The sequence below is a fragment of the Mus pahari genome, chromosome 17 (genome assembly GCF_900095145.1).
Source record: "Mus pahari chromosome 17, PAHARI_EIJ_v1.1, whole genome shotgun sequence".
Lineage (NCBI taxonomy): Eukaryota > Metazoa > Chordata > Mammalia > Rodentia > Muridae > Mus > Mus pahari.
In genome coordinates this window covers 20,427,612-20,441,866 of record NC_034606.1, presented here as the reverse complement: position 1 = coordinate 20,441,866, position 14,255 = coordinate 20,427,612, and the positions used below count along the sequence as shown (strand labels likewise).

Sequence of the window (14,255 nt, the reverse complement as noted above, 5' to 3'; positions counted from 1 at the left end):
GCACAAACACAAAGATATATTCTATCTTGTAAGGAAATAATGTGGGTGGATATACACATTGACATGGGACATCTTGTTCACATAAAAAATGAGTAAGCCAAAATAGTTGAATTAATATATTCGAACAGATGTGTCAGTGTTACTCTTTGAGAAAGGGTGATGTAAATCCTCCTACAAAATTTCTTCAGCCAAGTTATTTTAGCATACTCTAGAAGAGAGATTATGTTAAAACAACACAGATATAAAAGCAGCATGCCTTTATATAATCTTGGCAATGCCTTTAATCTTGAACCTCATTTCCATAGACTTGATGTACAAAGAAACCAAACTAAGTTCTGCTCATGAGCATGGAAATCTGAGCTGTCTTCTCCATGGTTTTCCCACCTCTCAACATGATGCCACTAGAAACGTAATAGATATACCATATTGTAGATGATCAACACTGAAGTTAACAAATTTTGTTGTTATCCTAAACACAGCTTATTCTAACTACTTCCCAATGGAAGCATTATGTTTTTGTGAACATGGACTCTAATTTCAACTTCATTCTCCCATTGCTGCAAGACTCCTGTCCTTAACCCTTTCTATGGGATTTGCAAACCATTTATTTATAGTGTCTTCCCCAGATGTTAGATCCTGTATAATACACTCACTCCATCTCATTAAATAAATTATCTATGATTGAGATGTCCCAGTTGATTGAGTACTATCCCTACTTTTCATCTTTGCCTCTTGTGTCTAATGAACACAATTCAGATTAATTGGTTGTGATGGAAACTATTTAGTATTTGAGAATGTTGTGGTGCTGGATATTGCTTTGATAATGTTTGGCATGGCAAGGACAATTCTTTCTCCTGGATCTCTTTCCTTCAGAGCCTGCTGTTGATTCCCCAGCTGATCTCAGGGCTAGGCTTCTCAATTATAAGCGGCAAAACACAGAACAAGGATAATGAGAGCAAATTAGATGAGATGTATTTTAATTTGTCACAAAGGCTTATTAAATTACCCAAAGCATACAAATACAGGCTGAATGAGCATCTGCTAGAGTCACCGTGAAACACATCCCTATATACATAAAGGTTTATGTATAAAGGATCAATGGAAAATAGTCGTCAGTCCCCATTGATATGATATATTTTCCCTCATACATGAAAGGATTCAGCTGTAGTATGAAGGCCTGATATTCTTAAGGCAGCACAACTAACGCTTTTGTTTTTTTTTTAAAAAAGATTTGTTTTACTTCTACAGTTATGTGTATATATGTCTATGTATGTGTAAAACTGCACATGGGAGGGTAGGTGCCCATGGAGTCCAGATAATAGTGTCTGTAGGCTTAGATTTGTCAAAATCTACTTTATTTAGGGTTCTTAAATGCTTAAATCTTCTAGTCCCCTGAACCAGAAGTAGGGGAGAAAGAAGGCCGATAGGAAAAAGGGGTTGAGGACCTGTGTAGACGTAGTTCTTTAGGGTGATTCCACTCTCTTCATTGTCAGGATACCAGCAGTCCCATCTAATAACATACATAAAATATGAATTACTAGTAGTAGCATGATCCAGCAGAAACTTCAAGGCTGCGCCAAATTGCCACAAGTCCGAATAAATGGGCAGAATCAGCTGGAATACCATAACAAGTTCTTTGGCTTGTTTTGCGCTACAAATTCAAGAAACAAAGACCAGCCAAGACTAGCAAAGTATTGCATAGCCAGCTAAGACCAGCAAAGCATGGCGCAATATTGCAATGCAACAGCAACCTTTCACTGGTCGTGGGGATTCATTTATACTCTTTCTAAACATCACGGGCCCTCTCAAGTGTCTGTTTTCAGCAAAACATCACATGCCCTCTCACCAAACAGCTTTCAGAAACCATCACATGACATAATTGTGTTTTTAGAGAAACCAGAAACTTCCTCTTCAGGTGTTAGATCCCTTGAAGTTGGAATTACAGACACGTGTTAACTACATAATGTGGATTCTGGGAACTTAACTGGAGTTCCCATGGGAACTTGGCCACTGCGATATCCCTCCAGATGCCTGTGATTTTACTTTTACATTTTAGAACTCATATTTTGTGTAATTAAATATAGGTTTTCCATTTACGATATACTGATGAACACCACAGTGCACGTAATTAGTAGTAATGTCTGAGTCTTGTGGCACCCATATCTTTGTCTAGTTGTTACTCTTCCAAATACCTCACTCTAACTCCTCCTTAGCTGTCAGGGTTCTCTATGAAGAGAAGACGATAAGGTAAAGGACATTTAAATTATCCCCAGAACGCAGCTAGGAAGAGTCACAGTCAGCAACGACGTTGAGGCAGCTATGATGGCCAGATCTAGAGTTTGAACTCCTGTGCAGTGCTGACACAGGTGTATTACCCTAAATGAACCCACACCACCAACCTTCTCATCAGCGATAACCCCTACAAATCTCAGCCTCTGTTGTCAGTGCCTTCAGTGATTCTGTTCACTTCATTTCTCAACCCCACCACACCCCAGCACACAGACCTTGCTACCTTATAAATATGCAATCCAGGGAACTTTCACCTTGTACCAGGATAGAAGCTTGCTTTTCTCTCAAATCACCAATTTGTTAATATCTTTCTTTTCTCTTTTTTGGCATTTTTATTAGATATTTTCTTCATTTACATTTTAAATGCTATCCCCAAAGCCTCCTATTTCTCCCCCCACCCTGCTCACCAACCCACCCACTCCTGCTTCCTGGCCCTGGCATTCCCCTGTACTGGGGTATATGATCTTCACAATACCATGAACCTCTCTTCCCATTGATGGCTGACTAGGCCATCCTCTGCTACATATGCAGCTAGAGACATGAGCTCTGGGGTGTGGGGGTAACTGGTTAGTTCATATTGTTGTTCCTCCTATATGGTTGCAGACCTGTTTAGCTCCTTGTGCATTTTCTCTAGTTCCTTCATTAGGAGCCCTGTGTTCCACCCAATAGATGACTGTGAGCATCCACTTCTGTATTTGCCAGGCATTGGCAGACCCTCACAAGAGAGAGCTATATCTGGTTCCTGTCAGCAAAATCTTTCTGGAATATACAATAGTGTCTGAGTTTGGTGGTTGTATATGGGATGGATCCCTGGGTGGGGCAGTCTCTGGATGGTCTTTCTTACAGCTGCAGTGCTTCACTGGAAAATGGCAGTAAATATTTCTGCCTTGATCAAAGAGGTGTAGAGGTTCTCCTAAAAGAGAACACGTTGAATGGTGTATTTTCAGCTGGGCTTGGTATCGCATAGCTGTCAATCAGCATCCAAGAGTATAAGGCAGGAAGATTTTGAGTTCAAGGACAGCCTTGGTTTTATACTGACACTCTCACATGAAAAATAAATAGAAAAAGGTACTCATTTTCATGGAGTTCTGATGTAATGTCTTAAGAAGTTCTTCCAGGCAGAAATGAATGGATCTTATTCCTTGAAACTGTCATCTACTCTGAGAAATGTCTTCCAAACTGAGATGAGTTACTGAGAGAATGATTGTTAACATTATAAATTTATAATGGAAATGATAGCATTTGCCATATGTTCAAAATATTCAGACTTCAGGGACTCAGAGCAATTGTAAACATGAATCCAACAGGAGCCGCCCTAGGCTGGGTTTGCACTTGGCTGTCTCTCTCTCCTCTCAGCCTTTTCTTTTCCTCCACATGTTTCTGAGTGTTCCAATTCTCTGAGATCTTGGCTGGTATTTGGCGTGATGCCTTGATTTGTAATTATATTAAACTGCTCGGCCTTCAAAATATCCTATGCCACATTCTCAAAAGAGACTCTGTGACTACTTTAATAACCTGATAAATGTCAAAGATTTAACAAATTTGTCCTATTGAGCTGAACTGAATAAGTCATTCAAGGGAGACCTGACGTTGAAGTCATTATTTCCTAATGACACTTGGCAAAATTAGAACTTTCAGAACTTTCCCCAGAGGTGGAAATGGAAAGTTCATAATTTGGTTAACAGACATTTGTAGGTCTTACAGTCTAGGTTAGATATTGATTAATTGTCAACACTTATAAATATGGAGTTATAAAGTTCCAGCCATTAGACTTCAGTTCAAATGTCAGGATACTGGCTTGGAGTCATTCTGGGTCCTTGGTGGCATCAACAGCAGCAGCTAAGAAGTAGTTGGCTCCTTCAAAGAGCAGACTGTGACTAGTGGATTAGGGGCCTCACCCCTCTTAGTTCATCTATCTATGTCATCTTTCTGGACTCCGTAGGATGGGTACTTGTGAGTCTTGGTGAATTCACATAGCCAATGGCAGTATTCTCTTCTCACCACCAGTTAGTCATGGGCAAAGTCATAAACAGGTGGTTTAAGGAGAACATATGTTGTTGATCTGTTTCTCTTGTTTCATTAACTGTTCTGCCAGCATTTTAAACAATCTAATCATGTGTCACAACCCATAAGCAGGGCATCCGTTTCTAAGGAGAGACGCTAGAGTTTTGTTCAACTGTTCATTGTCAAATGCCAGATTAAAGCCGCTTTGAGGTTTGATCTGCAACTCAAGGTAAACTGTCGCCAACTCAGTCAATGAGGACTCTTAGCACATTCCAAATGCTGTGCCAGACATATCTCTGTGGTGTCAAAATAATAGAAAGGGTGTCTCCAGCAACATTAATTAACAGAGAGTGAAAGGCCTCCCATAAAATTTCTCCATGAATGATGTATTAGCTGGAAGGGGGAGGTACTCTAAAAGTACTAGAGAGGGTAGTACTTTAGCACTTTTAGAGTTTTCTGAAGGTTTGAACCCTTCCCTCTTGATTATTTATGTTGAAGGTGAAGAATGTCTACAGGAACGTGTTTATGAAATAAAATGGAGTCATTAATAGCAGGGGGCAATATAACAGAAGGCCTATAACTTGTATCATTTCAGAACTACCTCTCCCTTCCCCTTCTGAGTGCTAGTGTCTTCCTTCTGTTATGCTAGAGGGTTAAATAGAGAAGCAAGAGAAAGATCTTCAAGAGTGTTCCAAGTAAACATCATGTACAAAACTGTCACAACTAACACAGAAGAAGATAGTGGGGGTCATAGCCCTTACGTCATTTTAGCAAAAGCAATGCAATTAGGAAGGCAAAGATAGATAAAAGCAACTACTAAAAAGTCCCAGGGAAAGGGTGACATGAGGACAATTATTTTTTCTTCTTGACAAACTCACAGACAAAATACATGGTAAGGTGACACTCTGTGTCATTCCACCTGCCAGAGCTCAGCATCTCCACACAGTCCTCATGGCCGTAGGGGTCACTAGGCTCCCCCTCCTTCCAGTTGCTGTAGTTCTGCAATGGAGTGTTATCTGTGAACACATATTGCCCCTCCCTCTCAAGGTCATTGACCCCAATGAACACTCTGAAGAAGCCACTCTTGGCGACATAGTCAGCAATAAGAGTGTTAACAACGTCGTCCTTGGGCATGGCTAGCATCCCTCCGCGGATCCTGCAGTGGGTCAGAGATTCCCTGTAGTTCTTCTCCTCCTGCACAATGTAGTAGAGTTTCTCTTCAGTTTCCCGGATCCCTGCTATAACTGCGAGGAGGAGAGAAAGAGTAGCATCAGGTGTCTCAGAACAAAAAGAAGCAAATTCCTATATACTACTGTCACATTTCAATGCACTCAGAGCATCCAAGAGCTCTGTTGTAAGGTTATAATGAGGTAGTTACTCATTAAATTTCTTCTGTGCCTTTCCGTTTATTGGGTGCAAAATGAAAGTCTACCATTTGTTCTCTCTCGCCTTCCTTCTTAGCCTTCCACGTATTTGTCCCATAGCACCCCTGGTAGCAGAAGCCCAGTTAACACGAGCATCTCGCCACTTGTGAATCAGGTATGTGTCGCATATGTCGCATTTCTCTCTCCGACCCACACCTTTCATGCCTGGGAGGGCCCTGATGGTCTTTACATCTCAAAGATAATGAGCTTTTCCATAGGAAGCTTTTCCAGTGGTCCTTGGTGGACATGGGGTTTTCTATGTCCTCATTGTCCTTTCCTATTTCCTTTTAATACCACTCAGCCTAGACTACTCTGCTTGCTTGTGTGTTTCTTCCATTTGGCTGTAAATGCCTTGAGGTCAGTCATTATGTCTGATGCTCTTCAACCTAACATGTAGAACACCCTACGAAATGCCAAAATCTTATTACAAGCGAATTCAAGGAACAATATGGGAACAATAGAGATTTTTTTTTTGTTTTGGCCACTTCAGGAGTTTTAGAACACGGGCATATACAATAATCGAGATTATCCACAAAGTTATAGGGAAGACGTTGCTACTGAATTTTCGGGATTCAACTAGATATTGAAAATGACTTTCAACTCACAATACTGTCTTTGCGGTTTGTATTCATTTGGGGGTCTTTAACTTTACTAAGAAAAAATTTATCTACTGAAATGTTATAACTTTTGACTGTGATGTGTTCATGGCAGTTTGATTCATGTAAGATGTAAGATTTATCTTTAAATTTGTTTTTATTTATAGTTATGTGTGTCTGTCTCTCTCTGTATAGAGCATGTTATATGAGGGTGCCCGTGGAAATCAGAAGATGGTATCATATTTTTCTCGAGGTGGAGTTGTAGGTAGTTGTGAACTGCCTGACATGAGTGGTTAGAATTGAACAGGATTTTCTGAAAGAACAGTACAAGCTCTTAACCCCTGAGCCATCTCTCCAGCTGCAAGATACAGAATCTGAGTATGACTTGCAACTAGAAGTTATAACCAATTAAGTTGCTTAGTTAAGCTTTGGTATTTCCTAGGTATCTATCATTACTTTGTGACTCTGAGCAATCAATGGTATTTGTTTGCTTCTACTAATGTACAACACATACATCCGCATTACACTAAGTGAAAGTTCAGCCAGACGAAATTGACCAGAGTCACTGCATCAGATTCCTCAATAAAACCCCCTCGATAAAATCCTTTCCAAGTTGAAGACTTTGGTATTCATTAGTGTGGGGAAATGGACAAGGGGCAAGAAAAAATGAACAGGCTGAGAAATTTATAAGAACATAGAAGACTTGTACTGAATGTATTTATTGGGAAGGGGGTCAGGAAAAATCTACTCTGCTCTCTGTCTCCCTGGACAGAACGTTCTTTTATGCTTCAGGTGGCTCTCAGAACATGGAACACAGTACTGAAAACCACCAAATGCTCTCCTGTTAGCAGTTATGTGCTACCCCAAGCACCCGAGGAAGTAGCCCTGGGTACTAGGATGGTTTCAGAGATGCTGTTTCGATCTCTGTCCGTCCTTCTTCTGGCATAGCTTGCTCAGATCTCCTCTCTTCTCCTTCTGTTTGATGGACCAGCCTCACACCATCTTAAGATTAAAAGCCACCTTGTTATGAGGTCAAAATAAGTTCATTCCTATTTCTGTAACACTTGGATTTGACCAGGTCTTGACCCATTTTCTGGAATTTGGCATGTTCCACATGCCGTCCACCCTGATAAGATGCTCAGAAAATTAATTTGGAAATGTTCTGCTAGGTTCCTACATAAGCAAAAAAAAACCTTGGAACATGGAACATGGAACCTAGGCCTGTAGTATTCTGGGTTATGTAAGCCCAACTTTTCCCTGTTTGATGTGATTTTTCTCAAACCCCAATTTAGGGTGATAGCCTTGTGTGACAGAAAATGAAACTTATTTAATTCGACCAAAGAATTTGAATAATGGTCTCTACTCGCATTCGGTGGGATTAACACCTACTTTTTAGCAAAGTCTTCTTTCCTACTGAGACGCCGCACGCATACGATTGGATCTGTGCAGTGAAATTAAAGATATTGGAATCTGAGAGGATACTCGATCTTTTGAGAGACTTTTGGACTATGATACTTTTGCTTGACCCGAGGTATTTCTTGCTAAGGAATGCAGTGGTGAAAGACCAGATTAATGACTATGAAACAGGGCAAAGCGTTGACAATGTTTACCATTCTTGATGAATTTCATTGACGTCTTAAGACGAGCAACACTAATATCCAGTTGTCCAACCACTTTCCGGTACCTGCCACAGTCACAGATGGTACCTTGTAAACAAGGACAAAACTGTCAGTTCATGTTGAAGCACACCATGACCTGTTGGAGAAGACCGTTTCTCTAGTCTCAGTGTTTTCTATCGTTTACTAGCCTGACTACATAGCTCTATGAATTGCTACATGTTTAAAACAAGGGTTCCAATTTATTATTCTCTCTTTAAAAGTTCATAAAGTGTCTTTTAGAAATGTTTGGAAGAGGGGTGGGGGTCCTGGAGAGATGGCTCAGTGGGTAGAGCATTCACTGCTCTTCCAGAGGACCCAGGTTCAAATACCAGCAGCCACATGGCAGCTCACAACTGTCTGTAACTCCAAAATCTGACACCCTCACACAAACATACATGCAGGCAAAACACCAATGCACATAAAATAACAATATATAAATAAAAAATAAGTGTTTGGAATAAGTTTTTAAAAACATCTCTAGGCCGCTGCATCCGCAGCCATGAGTATGCTCAGGCTACAGATGAGGCTTGCGTCTAGTGTCCTCTGCTGTGAGAAAAAGAAGGTCTGCTTGGACCCCAATGAGACCAATGAAATCGCCAATGCTAACTCCTGTCAGCAGATCAGGAAGCTGAACAAAGATGGGCTGATCATCCGCAAGCCTGTGACTGTCCATTCCCGGGCTCACTGCTGGAAAAACATCTTGGCCCGACGGAAGGGCAGGCATATGGGCATAGGGAAGAGGAAGGGTACTGCCAACGCTCGGATGCCCGAGAAGGTGACCTGGGTGAGAAGGATGAGGATCCCACAACGGCTTCTCAGGAGATAATGGGAATCGAAGATTGACCGCCATATGGGTCACAGCCTGTACCTGACCATCAAAGGGAATGTGTTAAAAAAACAAACAAGCGGATTCTCATGGAGCACATCCACAAACGGAAGGCAGACAAGGCCTGCAAGAAGCTCCCCGCTGACCAGGCTGAGGCTCGCAGGTCTAAGACCAAGGAAGCACGAAAGCACCGCGAGGAGCGGAGCACCTCTGGGCCAAGAAGGAAGAGAGCATCAAGACTCTGTCCAAGGAGGAAGAGACCAAGAAATAAAGCTTCCCTCGTGTCTGTATCTTCTGTCCTGGCTGTGGCCTCACATGGATCAGTCCTTCAAATAAAACAAGCCTTTGTCCGTTAAAAAAATAAAATAAATAAAAACAACAACTCTAAATGAGGGCTTTAGCGGCTCATCCGCTGCGCAGAGCCGTTTGGTATTTTTGTTGAGTTGGAAATGGTCTGCTCAATTTCAGGAGAAACTTTTTGCAACTTCCTTAAAAATGTATTTGCAGCCAAGGCCTCGCTCGTGTTGCTGCACCATTCATGAGCTCACGCAGCCCTCCCAAGATACAGGAAACTTTTCATGAGTCAATCACATGTTAACTCTGATTATCCATGTGGGGTATGGCTGTCCAGCTTCAAAGCCTATGTTTAAATCCTGGGAAGAGATGCAGTTTAACTTTTAGGAGGCAGCTGTCTGGCTTACTGGTTAAGTATTATTTTTGTGTGTGGCGCTGCTTGCCTTTCTTACCCAGCGTTCTACCTGCCCCGTGTCGTAATGAGGAGAAGCAGAATCAAAGACAACGGGTGGTAAATTCAAATGACTGTCTTTTATTTCTCTTTAATGGCTGCTGCATAGAGTTTTCCATTTCTCTATTGCTTGGAAGTATGAAACATTAAACTGATTTTATTAGGCAAATGGAAAAATGCCCACTGCTTTAAATAATATATACACAGATAAACACAGGGAACATTGGGCAATTCTTTGAATGAGTCTTCTCCAAACCATTGTGAAAAGAAACAATGGGAATTTCCCCTAAATCACCTACTTTCCTTCTTTATATCAAACATTATGAGCCGAGTTCTCTGAGGACTCCACCAGCTCGTGTAGGGCAGGCTTCACAGCCAGGTAACCTGAAAAGATCAGCACTGGGGGCCAATCTCAGGCCAGCATTTGGCTCAGATGCTCAACTCAAGGTATGGCTGCTGAGGCAGTATCTGGGGTGGACATTTCTCTTGGTTCCAGACACTGAGCTCCAGCCCATGATGTGCTGGGCTGGGCTTGCTTCTCACTGTGAGCACAGCAGGGATGGAATGTGCCCTTATTCCCTTCCCCAGGGCTTGGAAAGTCACCAGTGTGCAGACAGGACATGTCCTCTAGTCCATGCAAATAAGGTTGAAGGACTGGAAAGGGGTTCTGGGTTTTGTATTTTTGTTTGTTTGTTTGTTTTTTATTTTTTTATATTTTGTTTAGTGCAATTTCGAGCTGGACACATTTGGAATGGTGTCAGATATCAACAAAAACAAAGTGAGCATGCTGTTCATACCTGCCTTGCCTTTTTCTCCAGGAATCCCAAGCAGACCCTTTTCACCTTTGTCACCTAAATAGAAACAGAAAAAGAAAAAAAAAACCCACAATAACTAAATAACAGTGAGTTGTTTCAAGCTGATATCATTGTATACCTCTAAAACCAAAGGGAACAGCCTCCAAATTATCCCTTGGCTTTTTACCACTGATTTGCTTTGGGTTGTTCATAAGCATAAATAATCAGGTGAGCCAGAATTTATTTAGATTGATAGCTGAACGTCCTTGGAGGATATACGAAGGACATTAGAATGTGTGGTACTTGGCTTGCTGATAATATGGCCTTCACCTTAGTAACAAAGCCAATACAATGGGCAGCACTTTAATCTTAAAAACATAATTGCTTTAATAATCTGTATCCACTAATTGACACACTGAGCTGCCTGTAGTTACTATCTTCCAGGTCATTCTATGTGACTTTGACCTTGGCAACAATACAAAACAAAAACAAAAACCCAGGTTTTTTTTTTTCCCCAAATGATTTTAACAAATACTTATTTTTATATAAGACAAACAGCTAGGTGCTTGGAGAAAATACACAGAAGGGCAAGATTCAGCTCCTGACTTCAAGGCATTTACACTTTTTAGGAAGGAAGTAACAGGCAAATATCTGCTCTTCAGAGTCATATCACATTAGACTAAATGTCAACCTTGGTAATTTTCCTTTCTGTTCTTTTTTATGGGGCCATTTTATTACTTACTCAGAAGGCTCCAAAAAAATAATTCTCAAAGAAGCAGGGCTTTTGAAACAGGGAGAAAGAAATAAAAAAAAAATATTGGTTCTATTTTAAAACTTGAAAATAACTCCTGAAGCCCACATCAGACACAATAATTGAAAAGAATAAAAAGGCTTTTGATTTCCAGGAGAACAAGTTTGGCTGAGATTCCTGAGGATCTAAAGAGAAGACACTGGGCAGGGTGAAAGGAGGTTTCATGCATTAAAGGTGATCTGACAACAGAAGAAAAAATTGCCAAGGATAAACACAGGCTGGAGGTCACCCAGATTGAAGGAGCTGGAGGCAGTCCTACCTGGATACAAACTAAGGGAAAGCAGGAAGTTGGGCATATGATCCAATAGGGTCTGCATGATGTCACCTCTCACAAGGCCACTGTAAAGCCTGTAGGTTCCTCTGTCATCTGCTCTGAGGGTGTCATTCTGCTGACACCCTCTGTCTAGACAATCTCAGTCCGCTGAGTACTTCTCACTAAGATTCTTATATGTTGAAGAAAGCATTTTTAATGGGATACCATAGATTTCCCATGCCTTTCTCAACTGATCTGTATGGACACTTTCTTTACAGGGATGTCGCACATTCATGTGCTTGGATAACAGAAGGAAAGAGGCCCTTGACCTTCATTGTGCTGTGTAGATGGGAAAGTAGACGTCATAGGACTTGCCTGTGGACAATGCTGAACTCAATAATCACATAACATGGTAAGGCTGGGAGAGACACTTCAAACAAACATGATATTCTTAAGAGAAAAGATAGGACAGTAGTAGGAAAGATGGAATTACTTTGCAATTAAGCCTGGTAACCAAGAACTTCAGCAGCAGTAGATAAAAGGGTGCAGACATCATACAGGTGGTGAGAAAAACAAACAAACAAACAAACAAACAAACAAACAAACACACGAGAACATGTCAAGTCCCTTGCTGAGGAAGATTGCTGACATCTTAGTTGTGTCCTAAAGATTCTTCATTTCCTCACGTGTAAATTTGACAAGACTGTGAGAATGAGTTAATAGAAGAATGGAAATTTACTAAATATAAATAAATTGCCAACTGTTATGCATGCTTCACTTACATTATCAGATTAAATCCCATGAGGTGGGCAATCTGATTGCCTTCATTTTACAACAGAAGGCACTTGAGTTCATGTAGGCAAATAACATGCTCAAGAGTTTGAATGACAGGGTTGGTATTCGAACCCAACCATTTCTGACCTCCTAGTTCACAATGCCTCACAGATGTGTTGGCTGATGATCTAATGAAGGCGAATAAAGAGAAAATGTTATCCAAGTGAAATAAGCCAGCTACAGAAAGACAAAGCCCACATGACTTTACTCATATATGGAAGTTGAAAAAAGTCAGTCTTGAAGACACAGACAGTAGGACAATAGTTAGCAGATACTGGAAAGGCTAGGATCAGGAGAAGTTGGAAATGATTGGTACAGGGGAATAAACTGAGACTTAGCAACAGCAAGCCCTGATGTTCTGTTGCACAGCAGGGCGATTATTGTCGATAGTAATGTGTTCTCTATGTCCAAATGGCTAGAGGAGATCTAGTATTTGAGGGGATGGATATGTGATGTGCATATGTATCAAAATATCATATCATACCCCTTAAGTATGTATAATAATATGAGGTAAAAAAAGAACTAGAAAATTTCTGAAGGAAATAGCAGTCTTTGCAATAAAAATTCACATAAAATCATGAATATATGTTTCCAAAGGCACCATCAATTAGAGCAATAATACTCTTCTATGATGCAGGTTTAATACTTTATTTTCTTATAATTCATATTTTGCTTGCACTTAAATCTCTTTCAAATTGGTATGGATTGAATATGGATTCTAATTCTGTTACAGTAACTATTCTGGATAAGTCTTATGAGAGACATAAAATAAATATAGATAACAGTAATCTCCTCTTACGGGCTTTTGATTTCTATAGTTGTAGTTTCCTGTGATCAACCTATTAAATGGAAACTTCAGAAGCCATCAATTCAGTAAAAATTACATATTCTGGGTAGCATAAAAGTATCTCATTTTAGCTTCCCTGCAAATTAATCTTCCACTTGCATTATGTCCACTCTGTGTATGTTACCCATCTAACAATTAGTTAATTGTTATTTCAGTTACCATATGGACTGCCACATTAAAATGTTTTACAATAGCACTTACATAGAATCATAATCATTGGAGAGATTAGGAATTCAAGGCCCATACCTAAATATAATAAAAGCAATATACAGCAAACCAACAGTCAATATCAAACTAAATAGAGAGATACTTGAAGCAATCCTGCTAAAATTAGGGACAAGACAAGGCTGCCCACGCTCTCCATATCTATTTAATATAGTACTCTAACTTCTAGCTAGAGCAATAAGACAACAAAAGGAGATCAAGGGGATACATATTGGAGAAGAAGAAGTCAAGATATTACTATTTGAGGATGATATGATAACATAAGTAAGCAACCTCAAAAATTCTACCAGAGAACTTCTACAGGTGATAAACAACTTCAGCAAATTGGCCGGATATAAAATTAACTTAAACAAATTAGTGGCCTTCCTTTATACAAATGATAAATGGGCTGAGAAAAAATAGGGAAACAACACCTTTCACAATAGTCTCAAATAATATCAAATATCTTGATATAACTTTAACCAAACAAGTAAAAGATCTGTATGACAAGAACTTCAAGTTTCTCAAGAAAGAAATCAAAGAAGACCTCAGAAAATGGAGAGATCTCCCATGCTCATGGATTGGTAGGATTAACATAGTAAAAGTGGGCATTGTACCAAAAGGAACCTATAGATTCAATGCACCCCCCCGCCAAATTCCAACACAATTCTTCACAGACATGAAAAGAGCAATTCTCAATTTTATATGGAAAAACAAAAAACCTAGGATAGCAAAACAATTCTTAATAAAAGAACTTCTCAGGGAATCACCATCCCTGACCTTAAATTGTACCACAGAGCAATGATGGTAAAAGCTGCATGGTATTGGTGCAGAAAAAGAAAGACAAATCGATCATTGGAATAGAATTAAAGACCCAGAAATAAATGCACACTCTTATGGACCCTTGATCTTTGACAAAGAAGCCAAAAAATACACACTGGTAAAAAGAAAGCATCTTCAATAAATGGTG

At 40.1% G+C, this 14,255-nt stretch overlaps 1 protein-coding gene and 1 pseudogene across 2 annotated transcripts in view; one reads left to right on the top strand and one right to left on the bottom strand.

Moving 5' to 3' along the window:
• Positions 1 to 3,056: 3,056 nt before the first annotated feature.
• Colec10 (collectin subfamily member 10) overlaps positions 3,057 to 14,255 on the bottom strand; it is a 50,475-nt gene continuing 39,276 nt past the window's right edge. Inside the window, exons 4-6 of one of the 2 annotated variants that reach the window (XM_021217022.2) lie at positions 10,340 to 10,393; positions 7,924 to 8,019; positions 3,057 to 5,537 (exon numbers count right to left, since the gene is read on the bottom strand). In XM_021217022.2, coding sequence (XP_021072681.1) covers positions 5,146 to 5,537; positions 7,924 to 8,019; positions 10,340 to 10,393 — 542 coding nt within the window. In that variant the 3' untranslated portion in view covers positions 3,057 to 5,145. The remainder of the gene's footprint in view (positions 5,538 to 7,923; positions 8,020 to 10,339; positions 10,394 to 14,255) is intronic. The other variant, XM_029548135.1, reaches the window with a different exon arrangement.
• LOC110334957 lies at positions 8,471 to 9,081 on the top strand (annotated as a pseudogene).